This window comes from Sus scrofa, chromosome 6 (genome assembly GCF_054392235.1).
Source record: "Sus scrofa isolate SSC_HxYL_T2T_F1_AM1 chromosome 6, Sscrofa_HxYL_maternal_Yorkshire_Landrace_v2.0, whole genome shotgun sequence".
Taxonomy (NCBI): Eukaryota; Metazoa; Chordata; class Mammalia; order Artiodactyla; family Suidae; genus Sus; species Sus scrofa.
In genome coordinates this window covers 170846555-170874476 of record NC_139388.1, presented here as the reverse complement: position 1 = coordinate 170874476, position 27922 = coordinate 170846555, and the positions used below count along the sequence as shown (strand labels likewise).

The following is a 27922-nucleotide window of genomic DNA, read 5'->3' as shown; positions in this document are numbered from 1 at the left end:
TGTATTTATTTATTTGCTTTTTAGGGCCACACCCACAACACATGGAGGTTCCCAGGCAGGCAGCCTCATCAAAGCTACAGCTGCCGGCCTACACCACAGCCACAGCAACATCAGATCCGAGCCGCATGTGCGGCCTACACCACAGCTCACAGCAATGCCAGATCCCTAACCCACTGAGGGAGGCCAGGGATCGAACCCGCAACCTCATGGTTCCTAGTTGGATTTGTTTCTTCTACGCCATGAGGGGAACTCCAACTCCTCCTTTATTTTTGCTATTATTTTTTAAATTTATTTTTATTTCTTTTTTTGCCTTTCCTTGAGCCACTCCCGCGGCATATGGAGGTTCCCAGGCCAGGGGTCTAACTGGAGCTGTAGCCACTGGCCTACGCCACAGCCACAGCAACGCGGGATCCAAGCCACATCTGTGACCTACACCACAGCTCACAGCAACGCCGAATCCTTAACCCACTGAGCAAGGGCAGGGATCGAACCCGCAACCTTATGGTTCCTAGTCGGATTTGTTAACCACTGCGCCACGACGGGAACTCATTACTTTTTAATTTATTATTTTTATTACTCCTTTGGAGTCCGATCAGTTTCAATCACTCCGCTGGGCCGTTTCAGCTCCTGTCTGATTTGGGCAAACTTTAGGACCCACCAGTGGGAGGGATGTGGAGCTCGAGCAACCAAGAAGCTGCTGGCGGTGGAGCTCCCCGGGGGTAGGAGTGCTCATGAGTCTCTCACAAGTTCAGTGAGAGCAACTAAGATTCAGGCAAGATCACTCAAAGGAACTTGAGAGACTTCAGATTTTTGAAGCAGTGTAGAAACCAGTATTTCAAATCATTCTTTATAATTACTGCCACCCACAGTGAGCACATCAAGAGAAACCTTTTCTTTGATAATCCTAGGGGGTGAAATCTCACCCCAGGAACCACTTTCATCTTCCCCCAAGCACCTGCAGGTTGTAAAAGCAGAGGAGGGAGAGGCAAGAGCAACGGGTATGTGTTTTGGGGGGTGGGGTGGCCAAGGCAAGGTAGACAGGGTTCCAGAGCATCTGTGAGCATTGAAATCTCCTTTCTCAACTATCTGAAGCTGAGGAGTCTATAAAATTAGGATATAAAGGAGTGTAGCCGGAGAAGAGTCAGAAAGAATTTCAAATGATGCTGTAGGTTTGTGGCTCTTCCTTACCAGGTTGGGCAGACCTCACTACTGGGAGGCACAAAGGGGTCTGGCTTCTCTCAGACCATGGCTTGCTTTGATTGTTCTTGCCTCCACTAAAACTGTGGGGACAGGCTTGCTGGCTAGGCAACGGCTGTCTCCTGCTGGCTTTGAGCCTCCAAAGGACAATAGCTGAGCTGGAGAAATCGACCAGAGACTAGGGCTTAAGATGGCAGGGGTTAGAGGGTGAGGCTAGGATGGGGTGGTGGCGGGGCCAGGAATCTGTGTGGTAGGCATGGGACCAGAGCACTGAGTCTTGGCCTGAGGCTCGGGGGCCGGGTTGCCCAAGTTGGCAGCTGTAGAGGGAACATCATATGCAGAGGCAGCAACGCCAACAGCTGGGCCGATGGGTCTAGAAAGCCTGATTTAGGTCCGGGGCTGAAATACCCACAGGTCACTTCAGTGGGAGCTGCTCGTATGGACCAGGCTGGGCCAGCCAGTCAGAAGGAGCCCTCCTAGGAGTACCCTTCGTGGTTCAGTGGAACTGAATCGGCGAGTATCCATGAGGATGCGAGTTCCATTTCTGGCCCCGCTCAGTGGGTTAAGGATCCAGCATTGCTGCGAGCTGTGGTGTAGGTTGCAGACGTGGCTTGGATCTTGCATTGCTGTGGCGTGGGTGTAGGCGGGTAGCTACAGCTCCGATGTGACCCCCTAGCCTGGGAACCTCCATCAGCCACACCAGTGGCCCTAAAAAAATAAAGAAAGAAGTAGCCCTCCTAGGAGCTTCACCACCGGACAGCTGCTGCCCCTGCCCGACTCGCTCAGTGCACACCTCGTCCTTGCCTGTTCCGCACCCTGGCTCCACTGGTCTTTATGACACGAACACACGCTGTGTATCCCCGCAGCCCACCTGATGCGGAGCTCGGGACTCTTCCACAAGTCTCCAGCACGCCTCTGGGAGCCCTTCTTTTATTGGGAAATAAATACAGAATCAAAGAGGTGGGCCAGCCAACACCTGCAGTTCCAGGGCCAAGAGGAAGAAGTGTGACTTGCTCGGAACTCAGATCTCCATGAGCTGGTCGCTCCCCACGACTACTTCGTTCACTCGTCTGGCTAGAAAAGGAAAAGAAAAGGTTGTTTGAGAACTGGCAGCAAAAGACGTCATTTCAAACCCAATTACGTCTCTCTCTCCCTTTTTCTTTCCTTTTTTTCCCCTTTTTTGGCCACCCCACAGCACATGGAGTTCCCTAGCCAGGGATCAGATCCAAGCTGTAATTGTGACCTACGTCGCAGCTGGGGCAACACCAGACCCTTTAACCCACTGTGCCCGTCTGGGGATCGAACGTGCATCCTGGTGCTACAGAGATGCTGCTGATCCCGTTGCGCCACAGCGGGAATTCCATCAAACCCAATTACTTCTAATTCTGTGTTCACAGAACAGGCAGTTACTCCCCTCCTATGTGGCTCTGCTCTTGAGAAGCTCTTGGGAGTACAACTTGCCAGAAGGACTCTGGGAAAAAGCATCTTCCCACAGGAGGAGGGGTAACTCTCAAATCTCTGTACACCTGGCTTTCAGGAGGCTTCACACAGGAGGGAACGGGAACCGAGACGTGAGGACGAAAAGAGCTTTTTCAGGCAGTGTATCAAAGGGAAGGCATTCCAGGCTGCTGGAGCCACAGGAGTGAAGACAAACGTGTGGCGTTCCCTGGTGGTGCAGTGGGTTAAGGGTCCAGCATTGTCACCACAGCGGCTCTGGTTGTTGCTGTGGCAGGGATTTGATCCCTGGCCCAGGCACGTACACTTGCCATGGGTGCAGCGAAAACGAAACGAAACAAAACAAAAGACAAAGACGAAAGAAAGATCAACGGGAAAAACTGTGGTGTGGCTGGACAGGGCATCCCAATACGTTCAACCTAAGGTATTTGGGAAAAAAAGAGGGAGGAACGGGGAAGTCCGTGAGCCCTCAATATACTTGGGGGTGTGCCCTGGAAGTTGACTGACGAAGGGGTGAGCGGTGAGAAGAGCGTTAGTTTCCATGGACTACGAGCTACAGAGAGGAGGTCGCGCCGGGGCTGCTCCCGGAGTGTGACTGCCAGCCAGGCTCCACCGAGGAAGAGAACAGTGACCAGAAGAGAACGAAGGAAGCGGTTGTCTGGCTGGCGTCCCAGGGCCCCCCAAAAGCTCCTCTCGCTCCTTTCCCCTTCGCAGCCGTGAACTGGCCCCATCGTCTCATATCTAGACTCTGGCGCCTGCTCTTCTCCCCCGAGTTTCCAGATACCAAGGTGCTCCGAGGACCGTCCCGGCTTCAGGTAACGCTCTTCTTGGTCCTCAGGCGCCAGACCAGTGGGGCGAAGGAGGCGACGGCTGAGCCAACAGCCCCTTCTGCTCTGCGAGGCGCCACATCAATACCTGCCCTCCTCTGGCTTGCCCTCCGCCCTCTGTCCTCTGCCCTCTGGCCCGCTGTCAGCCTGGGGGTTGGAGAAGACTTGCTCGCTGGGACTGAGGGGAGAGGGCCTCTATCTGGCTTTCTGGGGAAGATGGGTTTTCACGGCGATTCCGTAAGGTGCGGGGCAGCTGCAGCGGAAAGCAAGCAGTGCTAGCTCTGCCCGGCTGGGCTGGCAGCAGGTGCCAGTGAGCACGCCGGAAAGGTTCTGGGCGGGAAGCAGGCCAGGAAAGACCCCAAAGGGAAGACTGCAAGGGAGGAGCCACCGACACAGGAGGGAATGGCAAGGCACACGGGGAAAGCTGCAGTGTGGGGCAGCCAGGACTGGACCTGGGTACCCGTCGGGTCTACTTGCACGGCCAAAGGGGTGACCCCCGTGGTCCAGGAGAGAGATCCGGTTCCCTCACTGACAGCAGAGAGACGCTCGGATGAGATGCCCAATTAGTCTCCCAGGCTTTGACTTGTTGGCTGTGGCTTTTCAGCTGAGCAGGAGGTCAAGCTTTTCAGCTGGCTGAGCAGGAGGTTGCCAGGACTTTTGCCAGAGATAATCTCATTAGCTGAGCTTGGTGGGTGGGGTGAGAAAAGCCGGAATTGTCAGAAAATGCCTTGTTCCCTTGGTAGTGCTAGGAAAGGGCAGAGGGCCTACACTGGGTTCTGAGAATCCCATCTTAGGTGCTGGGAAGATCACTATGGATGTGGTGACTCTGTGGCTTGCAAACAATTAGAACTGGGAGAGGGGACAGTATTCTTTCTTTCTTTCTTTCTTTCTTTCTTTCTTTCTTTCTTTCTTTCTTTCTTTCTTTCTTTCTTTCTTTTTTTGGCTTTTTAGGGCCATACCCTTGGCATACGAAGGCTCTCAGGCTAGGGGTTGAATCGGAGCTACAGCTGCTGGCCTACACCACAGCCACAGCGACACCAGATCTGAACCATATGTGTGACCTACACCACAGCTCACAGCAACGCCAGATCCTTAACCCACTGAGTGAGGCCAGGGGTCAAACCCGCAACCTCATGGTTACTAGTCGGATTCGTTTTCCCTGGGCCACTATGGGAACTCCCTGAATCCTATTTTTAAGAAACGACCAACAGGTCCCAAATGCTCAAGAAATAAGTTTCTCTGCCAGCCAAGGGTAGGCCTGGGTAAAGCGGTATGTTGAGCAGGAGAAAGAGCTAAGACCTGAGGTTCCTGAGGGGAGAAAGAGCTGGGATATGGAGGCCAACTATATTTTTCCTATTGGTCTGAGAAAGATGGACTAAAGGGAGAAAAAGGTTATCACTGATCAAATTCTGCCAGGCAAGCCAGGAACGGTTTCTTTCTTTGGTCTTTTTAGAGGCTGTTAGGCAATACTTCGGGCTGAAGACACAGTTTTGTCATGGGCTAGCTATGTGCCTTGGGTAAATTTCAACTTTTCTTTTCTTTCTTTCTTTCTTTTTTTTTTTTTGTTTGTTTTTTTAGGGCCGCACCCATGGCATATGGAGGTCCCCAGGCTAGGGGTCGAATCAGAGCTGCAGCTGCCAGCCTACACCACAGCCACAGCAACGCCAGATCCTTAACCTACTAAGCGAGGCCAGGGATCAAACCTGCATCCTCATGGGTACTAGCTGGGTTTGTAACCCGCTAAGCCACGATGGGGAACTCTTATTTAATGAATTCTTCATCAGCTTCAATCAGCCAAAGTTAGCTTATGATGCTTATTTGTTTGTTTAACGTTTTTGGCCATGTTGGTGGCAGATGGAAGTTCCTGGGTCAGGCATGGACCCCTCACCACAGCAGTAACCAGAGCCACAGCAGTGACAATGCTAGATATTAACCCACTGCACCACCAGGGAACTCCAGTTTACAATGTTTATAATATACTGGTAAATTCATGACACCTGGGAAGGGCTCTTGGAAATGATAATTCTCACATTTAGAGGAAGAAAGTGCTTGAAATGTGAAAAGAAAAGGCAGTGAGGAGAGTCACATTTAGTCTCAGGGAAAGAAATAAAACCCCCTTCAGGTTTAGGAATCATCTCAGTCTGGCTGTGGGCAGTCACGAGAAGAGGGTGGGAGCTCCCGCCATGGCGCAGTGGTTAACGAATCCATCTTGGAACCATGAGGTTGCGGGTTCCATCCCTGGCCTTGCTCAGTGGGTTAAGGATCTGGCATTGCCGTGAGCTGTGGTGTAGGTCGCAGATGTGGCTCGGATCCCGCGTTGCTGTGGCTCTGGTGTAGGTCGGTGGCTACAGCTCTGATTCGACCCCTAGCTTGGGAACCTCCATGTGCCGTGGGTGTGGCCCTAGTAAAGACAAAAAAGAAAAGAGAGAGAAAAAAAATAAGGCTGAAGGGCGGATTCAGGCCAAGGCCAATTTTCCCCTGTTCATTTATCAGCACTGCATGTGGCTCTTTTATTAGCATAAATTTAGAAAAAAACCCAGAAGAGATCTTGTGATAATTGCAACCACCTCACAAATGCCTTTCTTGGAACTCTCTCTGCCCTAAAATGCCCCCAAATTCTTTATGGATCCAAAATATCTTCACTCAGAGTTCCCTGGTAGCTCAGTGGGTTAAGGATCTGGCCCTGTCACTGCAGTGGCTTGGGGTAGCTGCTGTGGTGCAGGTTCAATTCCTGGCTCAGGAATTTCCATGTGCTGTGGGAATGGCCAAAAAACTACAACCAAAACAACAACAACAACAACATATATATATATTGATTCATCTCTCCTATTCCCACCACCTGTGATAAACTAGGTCCTTTTTTCGGGGGGTGGGGGGCACACCCACGGCATGTGGAAGTTCCTGGGCCAGGGACTGAACCTATGTCACAGCAGCAACCCAAGCCACTGCAATGACAGCATTGGACCCTTAACCTACTGAGCCACCAGGGAACTCTCTGGGTCCTGTTCGAGAGCTAGGGAGACATACTGAAATAGGTTAATCCTTGGCCTGAGGATCTCAGTCTGGTAGGAAGGCAGATTCACAGACAACTGCCATGACTTGTGTACCTACTTTAATGAAGGTACTGACAGAGATGCAGAGGAGGAAGGAACGCTCAGTCTGGCTGTGGGCAGTCACGAGAAGAGGCAGGGAAGGTGCTATAGGGAAAGACACTTGAGCTGAGTCATCGAGAATTCCAGGGGTGGGGGGCGTGCAAAGGCGTGGACAGGCACGTGGAGCTCTGGGTCCCCTGGTAAGCCCCAGAAGTTGTGCATACTCTGCACAAGATTTACCTGTATTTACTTCTCACAACAATCCTCCAGGGTAGTATTACTGTCTCAACTTTTCTAATTTCAAAAACCTAGGCTAGAAATTAAACCCTTGGCCTGGTTTACATCTAGTGAGTTGCAGAGCTGAGATCTGGATCCCTGTCTGTCTGAGTCTAAAGCTCACAAGGGAGGCGCAGACTTAAAAAAGGGAAGGAGAGAAAGTGACGAAGGCCTCTGCTAACTGAGGCGAAGGACAGTGAAGGGGCTTCCACCAGGTCAGGACTGGTGGGTTAGCCCCTGGGCAACTCCCCTCCCCCCACCCCTTCAGGTTTAGGAATAATCTCAAAAGGAATGAGTCACCCCTACTGTTCTTTTTTTTGGCTCCTCCATGGCACGCAGAAATTTCTGGGCTGAGGATTGAATGCGTGCCACAGCAGTGACAATGCTGGATCCTTAACCTGCTAAGCCACCAGGGAACTTCTGATCTTGAGCTTTGTCTACTTTTTGGTTAAAAATATCCTCGCCAGGGAGTTCCTGTCGTGGCTCAGGTAACAAACCCGACTAGTATCCATGAGGATGCGAGTTCAATCCCTGGCCTCACTCAGTGGGTTAAGGATCTGGCGTTGCCCTGAGCTGTAGGTTGCAGACGCTTCTCGGGTCCTTTGACATGGCTCGGATCTGGTGTTGCTATGGCTAGGGTGTAGGTGGCAGCTGCAGCTCACATTTGACCCCTAGCCTGGGAACTTCCGTATGTCACCGGTGTGGCCCTAAAAAAAAAAAAACCCAAAACTTTTTAATAGTGATGCCAATCCCCTGCTAAGATGGCTTTATCAATTTCTCTTTTCACCTGCAGTGTATGTGTATGCTTGTCCCCCACCTGCACTGAGCATTATCTGTAAGGCTAGCACAATAGTAAAAAAATGGCATTTGGGATTGGAATTTGGGGTCTAGGTTACCTTTCGCTTCAATCCTCTGGCCATTTCCAATGAGGCAGTCTTTGATGTCTGCTCCCTTCTCGATCACGGCGTTGTTGCAGATGACGCTGCCCTGGATGTTGCTTCTGGAAGCCAAGAGCCAAGTTAGAGAGAGCCAGGGCTTTCATCACTAGGGGTTGGGGGTTCTGGCTCCTCCATAGGCTGGGAATGGCTGGCCAGTCCAGTTAGTGGCTACATGCTTATCACTAGAGGACAGAGTGGCTTGCTGAGCCAAGGGAGGCCCAAGCTTTAGAGAAGTCCAGTGTTTGTATAGGCTCATAGTGATATGCCCACAAAGCCTGCAAAGAACAGTCTGAATTCAGCTCTTTAAGCACCCCAGACCAGGAGGTGTAAACTCCATCCATCAGGCTTTCTTTGCTTAGGGGATGCAAGCTGGCCCTGGTCCCTAGGCTGACCCGTCACTCCTACCTCTCATCTGGGAATATATACCAAATTTCACAGAGGCTCAGATCCCATGAATCTTCCCAGGAGAGATCAGCTATGGAAGCTTTGGGTGCCCCACACACAGCCCTCACCACAGACGCTAGTTAATTAAAACCACACTCATTTAGAAAAAAAGGGTATTATTTAAAACCAACTCCATGCTACATAAAAGACTACACTCTCCCTAAAGCCATACTCTCAAGAGCAGCACTGCTGAATCTTAGCATTTGAATGTGTTTAAAAGCATCTTCTTGGCTTCTGAGGCCTGGTGGGTGGGGAAAGAGCTTTCGAAAATCTTCACTAGCATTTACTGCATACCTACCTCAGGCCAGGAATACTGTACTAAACAGTCTATGTACATTATAGCAGTGACTCACAAATCTAGCCATTTCAGCAGTAAAATCATATGGGAGATTCTTCGATGATTCTAGGAGTATCATTTTTAGCTCTGACATAGTAAAAATCACCACATTTTGCAGATGAGGTAACATGTCAAGAAGTTAAATCATTTACCTAAAACCACGTAACTGCCGAGTAGCCGTTTCAAAACCAGGTCTGGATATCTTGACTCTGGATAGCCTGACTCCAGAATCCATAATTTTTTTTTTACGCCCACAGCATGTAGATGTTACCAGACCAAGGATCAAACCTGTGCCACAGCAATGACCCAGGCCAATGCAGTGAAAACGCTGGATCCTTAATCTGCTGCACTACAAGAGAACTCCATAATTCAATCACAGTGCCATACCAAGAAATTCATCAGGGAAGGCTGGAGGAAGCTTGAGGCTGCTGAGTTGTTTCTCTGAGCCAAGATGCTCTGTGGGAGGAGCTCTGGCCTGACAAGGGAATATCCAGTACCCTAAGGAGTCAGGAGTGGGCAGCTGGAGAGGAGAAAGAGGCGAGTAGGAGGGGTGTGAGTATCCACTCAAATAAAACAAAACAAAAAAACTGACTAAGGAAAAATCCTCGAGCAACCCAGGAGGCATGGAGGACGGAAAAGAGGACATTCCAAGGACTGAGGCCATCATGCGTGTGCACAGGCCACTAAAAAAAGATTCTTTCCGATGCCAAAACTTGAGTGAAACGCAAAAAAGGAATTCTAGCACTTTACGGCATTCCAGAGTCCTCTTTCTCTCTATTCTTCTAGAAGGTTAAAGCTTGTCAAAAAGCAGCAAAAGGCCAAAGCCACAGCACCTCCATGGTGTGGGCTAGAGAGAGGCAGAGACAGTATTAGTTTTTTGGCTTGAACTCAGGACACACTCAACGGGTGGGCCTTACGGGACCTTCCAGAGCTTTCCCATTTGCTCTCTGCCTTAAGAAAAGCAGTCCAGTCACCAGTTGGGGTGGTTCTTGCTCCTGGGGGAAATTCACCCCGAAAGAGTGGTAAGCAAGCACAGAAGGCCACGGACACAGAGGCTCCTGAGACAGAGCAGGCTCACAACTGGCTACCAGGGTGTCAGTGCCAGTGAGGGGATGCTTCCTGCTCAGTAGTTGAGGAGTAGGGAAGGCACGCCCTGAGCTAGGCACGGGATAAACACGGTCGGCTAACAAGGAAGAGCCAACAGCGATTCAAGCAGCCGTAATTAGAGAGTCCTAAAGGGTATTTTGGAACCTGGGGGATAAGTGGGAAGCATGTTTGGAAAGAAGGCTCTGGAATGACTGAGGCTGGATTCTGCAGCAAAGGATAGTCTGGATTCTCTTATGTTTAACAGGTCTGAGGTCTTCAGGACGCGTCCATGTTGTTTTATGGCTTGTGTTACCTAGTTTGTGTGTAATTCCCTCTTCGATAAATAAACCACCACTGCAGAGTCTGCAGCTGTGACAGGGAAAACTGGGTTGACTGAAGGGCAGCTAGGGGCTCCTCTGAAGCTCTTGGCCCTTGGGTCTGAGGAAGGCTTCGGGGTAAACACCTAACAAAATGCTTAGTGAGGGTGAACGTTTTCTACTGCTTGTTGCTTCAACGGTTTCCCCCGAGCACGGCTGCGGTCACAAGTCATCTTTATCAGCAAGGCTGGGGCACGCGGGAAAAATTTTAAGCCAGTTTAGCCTTCCCCCATCTAGAAAGGAACTGCGAGGTTGATTTTCCTGGAAGTGTGTGTGTCTGCTCCAGCTGGAGAGGAAGGATGGACACTACCATATGAAGCAAGTTCTCTCCAGGCTGCCAATCCACAGTAAAGTCTGCCTTTTCTGCTCAGTGCTTAAAGCAGGAGGGAAGGTGACTTCCTATCCAGCTGGAGAAAAGACCGGGGCCCAGTGCCAGAACTGCAGTTTCTGTCCCCTGGTTTTAACTCAGCCTGACACTAAGGATGCTGCTAGGCTAATGCCTGGCAGTGTACTTGCAGCAGCTTCTCAGAAGAGTTCCCTTTGTGGCTCAGTAGTTAATGAACGCGGCTAAGATCCATGAGGATGAGGGTTCGATCCCTGGCCTCACTCAGTGGGTTAGGGATCCAGCATTGCCATGAGCTGTGGTGTAGGTCACAGATGTGGTGGCTGGGATCTCGAGTTGCTGTGGCTGTGGCTGTGGCTGGCAGCTGTAGCTCCGATTCAACCCCTAGCCTGGGAGCTTCCATATGCTGTGGGTGTGGTCCTAAAAAGCAAAAAAAAAAAAAAAAAAAAAAAGAAGAAGCTGCTTGGAAATGGCTAAGATTAATGGGCTTTTGGTCCTCATTTCTCCTGAGTGGGGTCAAGTTTTAGGCTAAGCTGTAGGCCTTTGGAAATTACCCTGAAAGCCCTAAGGCTTCAGTGGAGAGAAGGCCGTGAGGAAAACACAGAGGCCTATGGTGAGATCACCGCTTGGCCGGGTGCGCCACGCCAACCATGCCATGGGACATGACCTGAGGAAGAAGCCCTCACCTGGGAAGCAGGAGTGCCGCCTCCAAATTCCCATTTGTCTTCTGGCTTTAGGACTTTTTTCAGCTTATTCCAGGAGGGAAGAGAATTCACATAAATCCACTGTCTAATACAGCTCAGTCATTACACAAAACACTTTGTATTCATTAGGGAACTTAATCCTATTAGCGAGCCTGCAGGAAGGGAGGAATTTATTCTAATTTTTACAGAGAAAATGGAGCTCACAGAGGTTAGCAATGTGCTCAAGCCTTCCCACTCGGAAGAGACTCCACTGGGCCACAGGTCCCTGCCTCAGCTGCGGACTGGGCAGTGTTTGGCAAAGAGCTATGAAAAAAAATTTTTTTTTTGGTCTTTTTGCCTTTTCTAGGGCCGCTCCCTCGGCATATGGAGGTTCCCAGGCTAGGGGTCGAATCAGAGCTGCAGCCGCTGGCCTACACCACAGCCACAGCAACACCAGATCTGAGCCTTGACTGCGACCTACATACACCACAGCTCACAGCAACGCCGGATCCTTAACCCACTGAGCAGAGCCAGGGATCCAACCTGTATCCTCACGGATACTAGTTGGGTTTGTTACTGCTGAGCCACAATGGGCACTCCAGAGATGTAACAATCGTAGAAGAAACAAGCTGTTGTAATAACCTATGTGGGAAAAAACAATGGATATATTTATATGTATGACTGATTTGCTTTGCTGTACACTTATAAATCAACTATACGCCAATAAAATTAAAAAAAAAAAAGGAGTTCCCTTTGTGGCTCAGCGGTTAATGAACACAGCTAAGATCCATGAGGACGTGGGCTCAATCCCTGGCCTCACTCAGTGGGTTAAGGATCTGGCGTTGCCATAAGCTGTGGTGTAGGTCGAAGATGCAGCTTGGATCTTGCATTGCTATGGCTGTGGCGTAGGCCAGTGGCTGAGCTCTGATTCAACCCCTGGCCTGGGAACCTCCATATGCTACAGGTGTGTGCCCGAGAAAAAAAAAAAAAGAAAAAAAGAAAAAAAGAAATGTTATAGTATTCTCCATCTAAGAGGATGGGTTTGGTGCAAATGGCTCAAAGGTAGGGAATGAAACAAAAGCCCTAAGGAGCCCCTTAAATCCAGGGGATCTTGCCACAGGTTTGTAATTTGGTGTTTTTGAAAGTGTGATTAAAGAAACATGGACAGAATTATCTGAATGATTATGATCTTTCTGCAACTCTAATGGCAACAGACTTAATTTTAAGGAAGTTCATTTTTATACTCAACCTACCCACCTGTCAGTATTTCGTTTCGTTTCTTACCTAGCTATATCATGTCTTCAGGTAGAGTTTTCCAGAGGATTCATAGGCGACGTATCTCCTGAGCCTTGGAGCATTTCTGATGATTTTATATTTCAACCATAACTTTACAAGCTATAGGAGTCTTAGGTCATAATTTTTTTTCTTCCAAATTTTGTAAATACTACGTGACTAAGGTCCTCTGGCCTTAAATACTGTCATGAAAAAGTCTGAGGCCAGCCTGGTTTTCCCTCTTCTTTGTGCACCTGATGTGTTTTTCTTTCAGTTCTTGGGGCTTGAGATTTTGCAGAAGTGGTTTTCACCGCTTCTCCTTTGGACTGACCACGCCCCTATCCCTTACGGTCCAGTTTTGGTGTTCTCTCTGGATCTGACCTAAATTTCATTGTGTCTGGCAGGTATTCTTTAGTCTCTGTATGGGTACATGGCAGCTATCCAGTTTATTACAGATAAAGCTTCCTTTTCCGGTTTTGCTGGTTTTCATTTTGGTGAGTTTCAAGGAGTAAAGCATTTACTCCGTGACTTTTTCTTGAAGTAGAGAGGGTTCTCTTGACAGACACTCCGCCAATTACAGCAGGAGGGCTTAAGTCAGGGATCTTTATTTTTCATTCTACAAGGACCGTGTAGATACTGGCAAGGTATCTAGTACATAAAAAGGACAGTATTGGGAGTCCAGGGATACCAAGACATATGAGAAGTATTTCTATATTCAAGGAATTTGTAGTCTAGGTGAAGGAAAAGAAAGATGTAGTAAGGTCACATAAGCATAAGGAACAGGTGCCCAGGGAATACAGAGGTGGGAGATAATTTCTGGCTAGGAAAACTGGAAGTTCCTGGGTGGTGCAGTGGATTCAGGATTTGACGTTGCTGCAGCTGTGGCACAGGTTTGATCCCTGGCCCAGGAACTTCCACATGCCATGCTGCAGCCAAAAAGAAAGGAAGGAAGGAAGGAAGGAAGGAAGAAACTGCATGGAGCAGTTTGAATACGTACTGGACCTCGGAAGCTGGGTAGGATTTCTGCTGTGGAGAGAGCATTTGGGCAGAATGAATGTCAGGAATAAAGGGGAAAGGAAAGGCAAAGGACCCAGTAAAGGGCAGTGAGCAGAGTGTGGGGGACAATGAGAAGCAGCAATATCTCATCTGGCTTCGAGGGCCGCACGTGCTGCCGCAGAAAGCCTGGAAAATCCGGGTGGAATCCTGGTCCCCCAGCCTGCCTGCAGGTGAAGATGCTACCGGGACTGCGGCGTGAGTCGAGGAGGAAATGTGGGAAGTGTTCCCTAGGACCAGAGGGCCAAAGATGCAGAAGACAGGACGCACGCTGGAGCCCTGACGAGGCAGTTTTCACCGGACCTTGGACTGGAGAGGATCAGCTGTCCTAGGCATTGGAAGTGGCAGGAAATGAGAAAGAGAGGCAGGAGGTTTCCTTGCCAACGCTCGCTCGCCTACACCTTCCCCAAGGTGGTCCTAATTAGCATCCCTCAAGCCCTGAGGTCCTTAGGCAGATGTCCAAGCCACTGACCAGAAAGCCTCAGCGGCTCACCACGGCTGGCAGAGACAAGCACACCAAGAATATGAGACACTCCCTTCGAGACAAATTCAGGCTCCTACTCTGCCGTTCAGTCCAGATGTAACAGCACCAGGGCAATCAAGTCTCACATGACCACAATTTAATTACCTTTCCCAAATTTACTAAAAGTAATTAAAACTAAATGACCTGAAATAACGGAAAAAAGTTCATACGGGATGCACGAGGTCTGATCTTATCACCAGGAGCTGATTTGCAGGGTTGGGGAATCTAATGGCCTTCCTTCCTAGTCTTTAGCCCCGAGTGGGCTGCCTATAGCTTCACCTCAGACTTTTCAGTTGGAAAAGTGCTGGCAGCCACCATCCAAACCTTTACTGTTCCCCCAGCCAGAAACCTTATTAGGCCACCCACGACTACACCTCCTCCAAAACGGCAGACGATTCTTGGACATTACGCTAGGCCTTTCCTATGAACTCCTAGCATATAAATAAGCTGGAGTTTCCTGGGAACACTGGTTTCTTTACCGAGTCTCTTCATGTCAGCTCAGGACAGGAACAGCAGCCTTTAGAGACGCGCTAGCGGGCTGCACCCACAGGAGGGGAGGGAGACGTTGCTAATTAGGGCAAATGAGAAAGTTAGGGCCCTGTTTCCTTGGAGGGTTGGAGGCCAAGACGAAAGAGACTGGAGGTTTCAAAGCCTCAAGAAGGCACTCGAGAAAAAAGTGACCAAGTGGGATAAAGGCAACTGTGGTTCTGGTTCTCGAGAGAGTGGTGACATCAGTCAGTCTGATGCAGGAAACTGGAAGGGGGCAAGGAGTAGCATGGGTACAGTAAGGCAAAAACTGCCACAACCGATTCATGTGTAAAAATGCATCAATGGAGCTGGATGACTGGTAAGGTCCCCATCTCACGCCAACATTCCAGGACCCAGTGCTGGTGCTAGATCATAAGAAACCTTGAAGTTGAAACTTTATTCTAAAGTCCTGGGGAATCTTCAAGTTTGTGAATAAGCAGGGGTATGGTCAGAGATATTCTTTTTAAAAATTACTTATTTTTCTTCTTTGGCTTCACCCACGGCGCACGGGTTCATTACCACTGAGCCACAATGGGAACTCCCAAAGCCTCTTTTTAAGTGGAGGAATTTGAGCTAAGATCAAAATGAGGAGGTGTGGAGTTCCTGCTGTGGCACAGTGGAAACGAATCCCACTAGGATCCATGAGGATGCAGGTTCGATCCCTGGCATCCTTCAGTGGGTTAAGGATCCTGTGTTGCTGTGAGCTGTGGTGTAGGTTGAAAATGTGGCTTCTTTTTTTTAGGGCCCCACCCACAGCATGTGGAGGTTCCCAGGCTAGGGGTCAAATTGGAGCTGTAGCCACTGGCCTACGCCACAGCCATACCACCACCAGATCTGAGCCGTGTCTGTGACCTACACCATAGCTCACAGCAACATGGGATCCTTAACCCACTGAGCAAGGGTAGGGATTGAACCCACAACCGCCCTGCAGCTGCCACGGCCAAATGCTCTGGGAGGCACCCAGACACTTGGTCTCTGTCCCTTCCCAAGACCTTACAACTAGGAGCAGCTGGTACAGCACCTCCTGTGTGGGCTAAGTGGGACAGGGTGCTTCTCTCGTGGTCTGCAGGTGGCGGGGGCACACCACAGCGGTTCTCACTGACTCCAGAGACAGTCACGGCCCGCTACCACTAGGGGTCCCTGAACAGGCACCACCTGCAGTTCCAGCCACCTCGGAGGAGGGCACTGTAATCAAACACAAGCTGTTGTTGCTCTCACTCCCTTGGGAACTCACGCACCCTGCTGCTGCTCCTGCCAAATGCTCAGGTCACCTTGTAGATCTGCCTAGAGCTCATGACCACTTCCCAGGGCCCTGCGGCTAGGAGTAGCCTCTGCCACCTTCCTGCAGGTCCATGCTGCTCTTGAGAGCCCAACGACCAGGCACTGGCTGCTGGCCCTACCCATTGCCTCCTTCCCCCCTGAAAACACACTGAGCATCCTGGGGATAACAGCCTGCTCATGCTGAAGAAAGAGACAGCAAATATTCAAACTCCCACACCAAAAATAAGTAGTAATCTCCCCTAAAAATACAAAGTGGTGCTCTTGCATAGAAGTAGGCTTACAAGACTTCAGTTTGGCTTCCCTGAACTCACAGAAAAAAGAAAAACACAAGCAAGATGAAGAGGCTCAGAAACCATTCCCAGTTAAAGCAACAGGAGAATTCACCTAAAGCAGCAACAATGAAACAGACCTCTGCAGTCTGACAGACACTGAGTTCAAAAGGGAGATGGTGAAAACACTGAAGGAATTAAGGCTGAATGTCAAGGAATTAAGAGAAGATACGGGAGTTCCCTTTGTGGTGCAGTGGTTAACGAATCCGACTAGGAACCATGAGGTTGTGGGTTCGATCCATGGACTTGCTCAGTGGGTTAAGGATCCGGCATTGCCATGAACTGTGATGTAGGTTGCAGACGCAGCTCGGATCCCGCATTGTTGTGGCTCTGGTGTAGGCTGGCAGCTACAGTTCTGATTAGACCCCTAGCCTGAGAACCTCCATATGCTGCAGGAGCGGTTCTAGAAAAGGCAAAAAAAGACAAAAAAAAAAAAAAAAAAGATATGAACAGGAATGCATATTCCCTTAGAAAGGAATTAGAAAATACAGGGAGCCAAGAAAAACTGGAGAATTCATTTGCAGAGATGCAAACTGAGCTAAGGGCACCAAAGAGCAGAATGAATAATGCAGAGGAACGAATTAGTGACGTGGAAGACAGAATAATGGAAATCACCCAATCGGGACAGCAGACAGAAAACCAAATGAAAAACCATGAAAGCAATGTAAGAGATTCATGGGATAATACGAAGCAGGCCAATCTACACATAGTAGGAATTCCAAACGGAGAAGGAAAAGAAAGGGGGACTGAAAGTACATTTGAAGAAATTATGGCTGAAAAGTTTCCAAATCTAAAGGAAACTGACATCAGGACACAGGAAGCCCAGAGGGCCCCACACACGTTGAACCCAAATACGCCCACATCAAGACATATTATAACTAAAATGGCAAAAGTTACAAAGAGAGGATTCTACAGGCAGCAAGAGAAAAACTAAGTGTTAATTATAAGGGAACCCCCATAAGGCCATCAGCTGATTTCTCTACAGAAACAAGACAGGCCAGAAAGGTGTGGCAAGATATATTTAAAGCGTTGAAAGGAAAAAATTTGCAACCTAGAATACTCTACTCAGCAAAAATATCATTTAAAATAGTAGGGGAAATGAAGAATTTCTCCAGCAAACAAAAGCTAAAAGAGTACAGCAATACTAAACCCATTCTAAAAGAAATACTGAAAAGGCTTCTCTAAATAAATAAAAAAGAAGAAGAAATAGGATGGAGGAAACTACAATTGGAAAAGAATCACTTAGATAAGCCAGCACACAGATCTAAACATGAAGATGTTAAAAAAAAAAAAAAAAAAAAAAAAAGAATCAAAATCATACAATGTGGGGAAGGAAAGTAAGAAAATATAGATTCTTTTTTTTTTCTAATGATGTGTTTGAGTCTATATGACTATCAGGCTAAAGTGAGCAGATATAAGAAGGGGTTAACCTACTTAAAAAACAGGGCAACCACAAATCAAAACCGAACATTACCTTCACGAAAACTGAAAAGAAAAGTATTCAGGCTTAAATAAATGGAAACCATCCAACCAAAAAAAGAAAAGAAAAGAGAAACAGAATCAACTGGAAAACAGGGTTTAAAATGGCAATAAATACACATCTATCAATAATCACCTGAAATGTCAATGGACTGAATGCTCCAATCAAAAGACACAGAGTGGCAGATTGGATAAAAAAGCAAAAACCTTCAATGTGCTGTCTACAAGAGACTTACCTTAGGGCAAATGACACATATAGATTAAAGTGAGGGGATGGGAAAAGATATTTCATGACAATGGACAAGACAGGAAAGCAGGAGTTGCAATACTCATATCAGACAAAATAGACTTTAAAACGAAGGCCATAAAGAAAGACAAAGGACACTATTCAATGGTTAAAAGATCCATTCAAGGAGAGGATATTACAATCGTCAATATATATGCCCCTAATATAGGAGCACCCAGTTACCTACAACAAATACTAACAGACACAAAAGGAGAAATGGATGGGAATACAATCATAGTAGGAGACTTTAACACCCCACTCACATCAATGGACAGATCCTCTAGACAGAAAATCAATAAGGCAACAGAAATCCTTAAGGAAACAATAGAAAAGTTAGACTTCATTGACATTTTCAGGACACTACATCCAAAAAAATCAGAATATCCATTCTTCTCAAGTGCACATGGAACATTCTCAAGGATTAATCACATACTGGGGCACAAAGCTAACCTTAAATTTAGGAGCACAGAAATTATTTCAAGTATCTTCTCTGACCACAATGGCATGAAAGTAGAAATCAACCACAGGAAAAGAAATGAGAAAAAACTGACTACATGGAGACTAAACAACATGCTACTAAAAAACCAATGGGTCAATGAGGAAATCAAGAAGGAATTAAAAAATACCTTGAGACAAATGATAATGAAGACACAACCACTCAAAATCTATGGGATGCCGCAAAAGCAGTGCTCAGAGGGAAATTCACAGCAATACAGGCTTTCCTCAAAAAACAAAGAAAAATCTCAAATTGATAACTTAACCCCCCACCTAAACGAATTAGAAAAAGAAGAACAAACAAAACCTAAAGTCAGCAGAAGGAAGGAAATCATAAAGATCAGAGAGGAAATGAATAAATAGAGATTCAAAAAACAATAGAAAAAAATCAATAAAACCAAGAGTTGGTTCTTTGAAAAGGTAAGCAAAATTGACAAACCTCTGGCTAGACTAACCAAGAAGAGAGAAAAAACCCAGATAAGCAAAATCAGAAATGAAAAAGGAGAAGTCACAAAGGATACTACAAAATACAAAAAACCATGAGAGAATACTATGAATGACTGTATGCCAACAAATTTGACAACCTGGAAGAAATGGACAACTTGCTAGAGACGTACAGCCCACCAAAACTGAACCAAGAAGAAATAGATCAACTGAACAGATCGATCACTAGAAATGAAATTGAATATGTCATAAAAACACTCCCTACAAATAAAAGTCCAGGACCAGATGGCTTCACAGGTGAATTCTATCAAACATACCAAGAGGAACTTACACCCATCCTCCTTAAACTGCTTCAAAAGGTTGAAGAAGGAACACTCCCAAAGACATTCTATGATGCCCACATCACCCTAATTCCAAACCAGACAAAGATACCACCAAAAAAGAAAACGATAGGCCAATATCTTTGACGAATATAGACGCAAAAATTCTCAACAAAATTTTAGCCAACTGAATCCGACAACACATAAAAAAGATCATACATCACGACCAAGTGGAATTCATCCCAGGTTCACAAGGATGGTTCAACATACGCAAATCAATCAACATCATACCCCACATTAACAAAAGAAAAGTCAAAAGCCACATGACCATCTCAATAGATGCAGAAAAAGCATTTGACAAAGTCCAACATCCATTCATGATCAAAACTCTTACCAAAGTGGGTACAGAGGGAATATACCTTAACATAATTAAAACCATTTATGACAAACCCACGGCAAATATAATACTCAATGGAGAAAAGCTGAGAGCCTTCCCACTAAAATCTGGAACAAGACAAGGATGCCCACTCTCACCACTGTTATTCAACATAGTATTGGAAGTCCTAGCCACAGCCATCAGACAAACAAAAGAAATAAAAGGCATCCAAATAGGAAGAGAAGAGGTAAAACTGTCACTGTATGCAGATGACATGACATGATATATAGAAAACCCTAAGAGTTCCCGTCGTGGTGCAACGGAAATGAATCTGACTAGGAACCATGAGGTTTCGGGTTCGATCCCTGGCTTCACTCAGTGGGTTAAGGATCTGGCATTGCCATGAGCTGTGGTGTAGGCCAGCAGCAACAGCTCTGATTAGACACCTAGCCTGGGAACCTCCATATGCTGTGGGTGTGGCCCTAAAAAAAAGATGAAAGGCAAAAAAAAAAAAGAAAACCCTAAGGACTCAACTCAAAAACTAGTTGAACTGACCAACAAATTCAGCAAAGTAGCAGGATATAAGATTAACATTCATTTCTGTATACTAACAATGAAATATTAGAAAACGAATAAAAAATACAGTATCTTTTAAAATTGCACCCCCCCAAAAATCAAATACCTGGGAAAAAACCTGACCAAGGAAGTGAAAGACTTATATGCTGAGAACTATAAAACATTAATCAAGGAAATTAAAGAAGATACAAAGATATTCCATGCTCATGGGTCAAAAAAAATTAATATTGTAAAAATGGCCATAATGGAGTTCCCATCGTGGCGCAGTGGTTAACGAATCCGACTAGGAACCATGAGGTTGCGGGTTCAATCCCTGCCCTTGCTCAGTGGGTTAAGCATCCGGCGTTGCCGTGAGTTGTGGTGTAGGTCGCAGACTCGGCTCAGATCCCATGTTGCTGTGGCTGTGGTGTAGGCCGGTGGCTACAGCTCCGATTCGACCCCTAGCCTGGGAACTTCCATATGCCGGGGGAGCGGGCCAAGAAATGGCCAAAAAGACAAAAAAGACAAAAAAAAAAAAAAAGAAATGGCCATACTACCCAAAGCAATCTACAGATTCAAGCATCCCCTATCAAATTACTCATGATAGTTTTCACAGAATTAGAACAAACAATCCAAAAATTTATATGGAACCACAAAAGACCCAGAATTGTCAAAGCAGTTCTGAAGAACAAAAACCAAGCAGGAGGCATAACTCTCCCAGACTTCAGGCAATATTACAAAGTCATGGTGATCAAGACAGTGTGGTACTGGTACCAAAACAGACAGACAGACCAATGGAACAGAAGAGAGAACCCAGAAATAAACCCAGACACCTATGTCAATTAATCTTTGACAAAGGAGGCAAGAACATAAAATGGGGAAAAGACAGTCTTTTCAGCAAATGGTGCTGGGAAACCTGGACAGCTGCATGCAACTCAGTGAAACTGGAACACACCCTCACACCATGCACAAAAATAAACTCAAAATGGCTGAAAGACTTAAATATAAGACAAGACACCATCAACCTCCTGGAAGAGAACACAGGCAAAACATTCTCTGACATCAACCTTACGAATGTTTTCTCAGGTCAGTCTCCCAAAGCAACAGAAATAAGAGCAAAAATAAACCAATGGGACCTAATCAAACTGACAAGCTTTTGCACAGCAAAGTAAACAAAAAAGAAAACAAAAAGACAACTTACAGAATGGGAGAAAATAGTTTCAAATGATGCAACTGACAAGGGCTTAATCGCTAGGATATACAAGCAACTTATACACCTCAAGAGCAAACATGCCAACAACCCAATGGAAAAAGGGGCAAAAGACCTGAATAGACATTTCTCCAAGGAAGATATATAGACGGCCAACAAGCACATGAAAAAATGCTCAACATCCCTGATTATTAGAGAAATGCAAATCAAAACTACCACGAGATACCACCTCATACCAGTCAGAATGGCCACCATTAAAAAGTCCACAAATAACAAATGCTGGAGGGGCTGTGGAGAAAAGGGAACCCTCCTGCACTGTTGGTGGGAATGTAAACTGGTACAACCACTCTGGAGAACAGTATGGAGGCACCTTAGAAATCTATACATGGAACTACCACATGACACAGCAATCCCACTCTTGGGCATCTATCCGGACAAAACTTTCCTTGAAAAAGACACATGCACCCGCGTGTTCACTGCGGCACTAACCCTAACCCTAACCCTATTCACAACAGCCAAGACATGGAAACAACCCAAATGCCCGTGACAGATGACTGGATTAGGAAGATGTGGTATCGGAGCTCCCGTCGTGGCCTAGAAGAAACGAATCCAACTAGGAACCACGAGGTTGCAGGTTCGATTTCTGGCCTCACTCAGTAGGTTAAGGATCTTGCGTTGCCGTGAGATGTGGTGTAGGTTGCAGACGTGGCTTGGATCTGGCGTTACTGTGGCTGTGGTGTAGGCCAGCAGCGACAGCTCTGATTAGACGCCTAGCCTGGGAACCTCCATATGTTGTGGGTGCGGCCCTAAAAAGAAAAAAAAAAAAGACCAAAAAAAAAGGGAAGATGTGGTATATATACACAGGGGATACTACTCAGCCATAAAAAGAATAAAAACAATGCCATTTTCAGCAACATGGATGGAACTAGAGACTCTTATACTGAGTGAAATAAGTCAGAAAGAGAAAGAAATACCACATGACGTCATTTATAACTGGAATCTAATATACAGCACAAATGAACCTTTCCCCAGAAAAGGAAATCATGGACTTGGAGAGCAGACTTGTGGTTGCTGAGGGGGACGGAGTGGGATAGATGGGGAGCTTGGGGTTAATAGGTGCAGGCTATTGCCTTTGGAATGGATAGGCAATGAGATCCTGCTCTTACAGCACTGGAACTATTCTAGTCACTTAGGACGGAGCATGATAATGTGAGGAAAGAATCTATACATGTATGTGTGACCGGGTCACCATGCTGTACAGTAGAAATTGACAGAACACTGTAAACCAGCTATACTGAAAAAAATGTCATTATATAAAAAAAAAAAAAAAAAAAAATAGTAGTCTCCTGTCCCCTCTACTCACTTCCTTCTTCCCAGAGGCAAGCCTTTGACTTATTTTTGCTGAGTATTTCAGTATTTACTTCCCTGTCTACAGATAATAACAAATATTACTACTCTCCGGTTTTTCAGTTTTAGGCATCTTCCTCACTATGGAAGATGAGGTGTTAGCTCGCCGCTCCCTTTTTCCCTTTCTGCCCTTCATTCTTCCAGTATAGTTATAGCATAATTTGGGTCAATGATCAATGTTTATTATGACTACATAAGTCACCTTTCTTTCTCTCTCTCTCTCTCTCCCTTTCTTTCTTTCTTTCTTTCTTTCTCTCTCTCTCTCTCTCTCTCTTTCTCCTCTCTCGCTCTCTTTCTCCTCTCTCTTTTTTTTTTTTGTAGATCAGATTTTTTTTTTTTTTTTGCCTTTTCTAGTTCCGCTCTCACGGCACATGGAAGTTCCCAGGCTAGGAGTCTAATCGGAGCTGTAGCCACCAGCCTATGCCAGTGCCGCAGCAATGCAGGATCCTTAACCCAAAGAGCAAGGCCAGAGATCGAACCCGAAACCCCATGGTTCCTAGTCGGATTCATTAACCACTGTGCCACGACGGGAACTCCCAGATTTTTTTAAAATTTTCTTTTCCCATTGTACAGCAAGGGGATCAAGTTATCCTTACATGTATACATTACTTTTCTTCCCCCCACCCTTTGTTCTGTTGCAACATGAGTATCTAGACATAGTTCTCAATGCTACTCAGCAGGATCTCCTTGTAAATCTATTCTAAGTTGTGTCTGATAAGTCCAAGCTCCCGATCTCTCTTTCTTTCTTTCTCCTCCCTCCCTCTCCCTCTCTCTTCCTCTCCCTCTCCCTCTCTCGCCTTTTTTAGGGTTAAAAGTGTGGCATGTGAAGGTTCCCAGGTTAGGGGTCGAATTGGAGCTACAGCTGCCAGCCTACATCACAGCCACAGCCACACAAGATCTGAGCCTCGTCTGCAACTTACACCACAGCTCATGGAATGCTGGATCCTCAACCCACTGAACGAGGCCAGGGATTAAACCTGCATCCTCATGGATCCTGGTCGGTTTTGATAACTCCTGAGCCACAAAGGGAACTCCTGTAAATTCTAATTCATAGTTGAGAAACAGCAAACTGCGATGCCTTTTCCTTTCTTACACAACTTTTATTTTTTTGCTTCTTAGGGCCACACCCACGGCATATGGAAGTTCCCAGGCTAGGGGTCAAATCGGAGTTACAGCTGCTGGCCTACACCACAGCTCTCGGCAACTCCAGATCCTTAATCCACTGAGCGAGGCCAGGGATTGAACCCATGTCCTAATGGATCCTAGTCAGGTTCATTAACCGCTGAGCCACAAAGGAAATTCCACAACTTAAAAAAATCAAAAACAAAACCGAAACCAACAGTTAATAATTGTTTTGTTTTTGTTAGATAGTGTTCTATGTTATTAATAATTCAAACCCAACTTTTAGCTGGTTGCCTACATCTTTCAAGATGTTTATATGTATCTGGCATTTTATCAGTTTCATCTTTCTGATTAATGTTTCCTGGATTCCATTCTGGACCATCTGCTCCCTTTATGCTTCATGCATGGCTGTCATCCTTGGATCTGCCTTTGCTATTGTGCCATGGATTCCCTTTTTGCCTTTTCTGACTTGGATCTCTTACTTGCTATCTATTTCCTTTTCGTTTACTTTTCATTTTCATGGAACACACCTTTTCATGCCTGAAAATGTCTTTATTCTACTGACATACTTGATTAATACTTAGTTTGAGTATAGAATTCTAAGTTGATACTAATTCTCCTTCAGAATTTTGAAGGTATTGTTCTAATATCTTCTAATTTTCATTGCTGCTCCTGATAAGCCCATTCTGGTTCCTGATTAGTTGTGCATGGCCTATTCACTTCTCTTTGTAAGCTTATAGCATGCTTTGTCTCTGACATTCTGAAATTTCACAATGATGTGGGTTTTTTTGTTTTTGTTTTTGATGTGGGTTTATTTTTACCATTGTGCTGGGCCCTTAGCAGGTCCTTTCATTCTGTAAATTCCTATCTTTCAATTCTGGAACATTTCCTTATATTATTTCTTTCTTTCTTTTTTCTTTTTCTTTTTTTTTTTTTTGCTTTTTAGGGCCATACTCGCAGCATATGGAGGTTCCTAGGCTAGGAGTCAAATCAGAGCTAGAGCTGCCAGCCCACAGCCACACAGGATCCTTAACGCACTGAGTGAAACGGCCAGGGATTGAACTTGCAATGTCATGTTACTAGTTGGATTCGTTTTGCTGTGCCACAAAGGGAACTCCAGTTCCTTTTTAATTTCTTTCTTTCTTTCTTTTTTTTTTTTTTTGCTTTTTAGGGCCGCACCCCCAGCATATGAAGGTTCCCAGGCCAGGGGTCTAATCGGAGCTGTAGCTGCTGGCCACAGCCACAGCAATGTGGGATCTGAGCCAAGTCTGTGACCTACACCACAGCTCCCGGCAACACCTGATCTTTAACCCACTGAGAGAGGCCAGGGATCGAACTTGCAACCTCATGTTACTAGTCGGATTCGTTTCTGCTGCATCACAAAGGGAACACCAGTTTCCTAAGTAATTTCTCTACTCTCTTTTTATGGAACTCCTCTTTGGATGTTGGACATCCTGGACTAGTTCTCTCATATTCTATCATTTCTCTTTTATATTCTCTTTGTCTTTTTGGTCTACTTTCTGGGAAATTTCAAATTTATATTCTTTTATTGAGGTGTTCCTTCTTGTTATCGTATTTTAAATTTCCTAGAGTTTGTTTTTTGTTCTTTAAAATGACAGGTTGTTTGAAAGTATTTTTCTCTACCTGTAGCGTCTCCGTCTTTCTCTCTTTTTTTTGGCTGTGCCTGCAGCATGCGGAAGTTCCCTGGATAGAGAATGAATCCGTGCCACAGCAGTGACAATGCTGGATCCTTACCCACTGAGCCATCAGGGAACTCTTCTCTCCCTTTTTTTAGTTGAGTATAGTTGATTTACAGTGTTGTGTCAATTTCTGCTGTATAGCACAGGGACCTAGTCACATAAATATATACATTCTTTTTCTCTTTTTAAATATTTTTTTAATTTTTTGTCTTTTTAGGGCCGCACCTGCGACATATGGAGATTTCCAGGCTAGGGGTCTAATTGGAACTACAGCTGCCAGCCTACGCCAGAGCCACAGTAATGTTAGATCTGAGCTGTGTCTTCGACCTCACCACAGCTTGCGGAAATGGCGGATCCTTAACCCACTGAGCGAGGCCAGGGATCGAACCCGCAACCTCATGGTTCCCAGTTGGATTTGTTTCTGCTGCGCCACAACAGGAACGCCTTACATTCTTTTTCTCATACTATCTTCCATCATGTTTTATCCCAAGAGATGGGATATAGTTCCCTGTGCTGCACAGCAGGACCTCACTGCTGATCCATTCTAAATGTAACATTTTGCATCTACCAACCCAAACTCCCCATCCATCCCGCTTCATCCCCCTCCATGTCCTTGGGATCTGTTTCTACTTTGTAGACAGGACCATTTGTGCCATATTTTAGACTCCATGTGTGCGTGACATCATGTGGTATTTCTCTTTCGCTCCTCTGTCTCTTTCTAAGTTGCTTTTTTCTATTTGTTTGATTTGGTCTCTTTCTTGATAGAGGCTTTATTTTTTAAAAAAAAATTAAAACTTATTCATAGAGGCTTTCTTTAGATCACTGATAGTCTTTGATCACCTCTTCATATTTAGGAGAGGATTCTTTTTTTTTTTTGTTTTTTGTTTTGTTTCTGCTTTTTAGGGCTGCACATGCGGCAAAGGGAGGTTCCCAGGGTAGGGGCTGAATCGGAGCTATAGCTGCCGGCCTACACCACAGCCACAGCCATTCAGAATCTGACCTGCACCTGCGGCATACACCACAGCTCACGACAATGCCGGGTCCTTAACCCACTGAGCGAGGTCAGGGATTGAGCTGCATCCTCATGGATCCTAGTCAGGTTCGTCACCACTGAGCAACAATGGGAGCTCCTAGGAGAGGATTCTAAAGAAGTACATGAATAGGAGTTCCCACTGTGGTTCAGCAGAAACAAACCCAACTAGTATCCATGAGGATGCGGGTTCAACCCCTGGCCTCGCTCAGTGGGTTAAGGATCCAGCATTGCCGTGAGCTGTGGTGTAGGTCGCAGATGCGGCTCAGATCTGGCATCGCTGTAGCTGTGGTGTAGGCTGGCAATTGCAGTTCCAATTCTACCCCTAGGAACTTCCATATGCAGCAGGTGTGGTCCTAAAAAAAAAAAAGGAAAAAGAGAGTAAAGAAGCACATGAATGAAATTTGTCATCCATAATTTTCACCATAGGGTGATTTGATTGGGCCAATAGAAATTGATGGTCTCCTGTAAACAAATTCAGGTTCTTCTTCTTGAGCTGGCAGATTCTCCAGAAAAGATTCTTCCAAAGCCCTGACTGAAAGCTTTAGGTCTGTTTCCCTGGCTTCTGGGAGTCGTCAAGACGTGGGCTTTCAGGGGGAGGACAGCTCTTGGTGGCCAATATCCCCATGGTCTCCAGCTTCTCTGGTTTTTTTGTTTGTTCGTTTTGATCGTGCCCATGGCATGCGGAGTTCAGGCCAGGGATCAAGCCTGTGCCATAGCAGTGACCTGAGCCACAGCAGTGACAATGCCAGATCTTTAACCCATTGTACCACGAGGGAACACCTTCCTTCTTTTTTTAAATTATGGTACCTCTTCCCTCCTTCTTGTCTACTGTCTACTCTTCCTAAACAGCAAAGGCTTAACCTTTAGCTTTTTATCCCGATGTAGCATCTCTCCCCAAAATGCCTCCCTTAAATGAATCCCTCGAGGGCAGCTGTGAGAGGCAGTGCTGCTTTTCCTGGCCTTGGTCTTTTCCTGTCCTTCTTGCCTATCAGCTTCCTGGACAGAGAAATCAATCGATGTCAGAGCTGGAATCAATCTCAGGCTGATCTAGCCTAGTGGCTTTTAAAATCTGCCTTACAGATCAGTTTTTATACCCTACAGGATGAACAAGTAGTGCCCCTTTCCTGTTGTATTCCAAACACTTGTACTTTTATCAGTTTTAAATAATGAATTACCGCATAAGATTTATCTCCCCCTCCCCCCTTTTTTTGGCCACACCTGCAGCATGTGGAAGTTCCCGCGCCAGGGATTGAACCCATGCCACAGCAGCAACCTGAGCTGCTGCAGTAATACCACTGGATACTTAACCTGCTATGCCACAAGGGAACTCTAAGATTTGTCTTTTCTTTTTTTCAATTGCAGTACAGTTGATTTACAATGTAGTTTCTGGTGTATAGCAAGGTGACTGAGTTATCTATATATTATATATATATATATACATATGTGTGCGTGTG

General features: G+C 46.1%; 1 protein-coding gene and 1 long non-coding RNA gene across 10 annotated transcripts in view; both read right to left on the bottom strand.

The window, feature by feature from the left end:
• Positions 1–2113: 2113 nt before the first annotated feature.
• EIF2B3 (eukaryotic translation initiation factor 2B subunit gamma) overlaps positions 2114–27922 on the bottom strand; it is a 135143-nt gene continuing 109334 nt past the window's right edge. For 4 of the 9 annotated variants that reach the window (XM_084965343.1, XM_084965345.1, XM_021096758.2 and 1 more), the window contains 2 exons: positions 7744–7847; positions 2114–2271 (listed from right to left, as the gene is read on the bottom strand). In XM_084965343.1, the coding sequence (XP_084821469.1) occupies positions 2219–2271; positions 7744–7847 (157 nt within the window). In that variant the 3' untranslated portion in view covers positions 2114–2218. Of the gene's footprint in view, positions 4580–7414; positions 7848–25240; positions 26488–27922 lie in introns of those variants that run through there. The other 5 variants (XR_014808496.1, XR_014808497.1, XR_014808500.1 and 2 more) reach the window with 5 other exon arrangements.
• On the bottom strand, positions 12573–17345 carry LOC146403013 (uncharacterized). Its single transcript, XR_014808534.1, has 2 exons — positions 16903–17345; positions 12573–16841 (listed from the first exon to the last, which is right to left on the bottom strand). It is a non-coding gene; the product is annotated as an uncharacterized LOC146403013 (long non-coding RNA).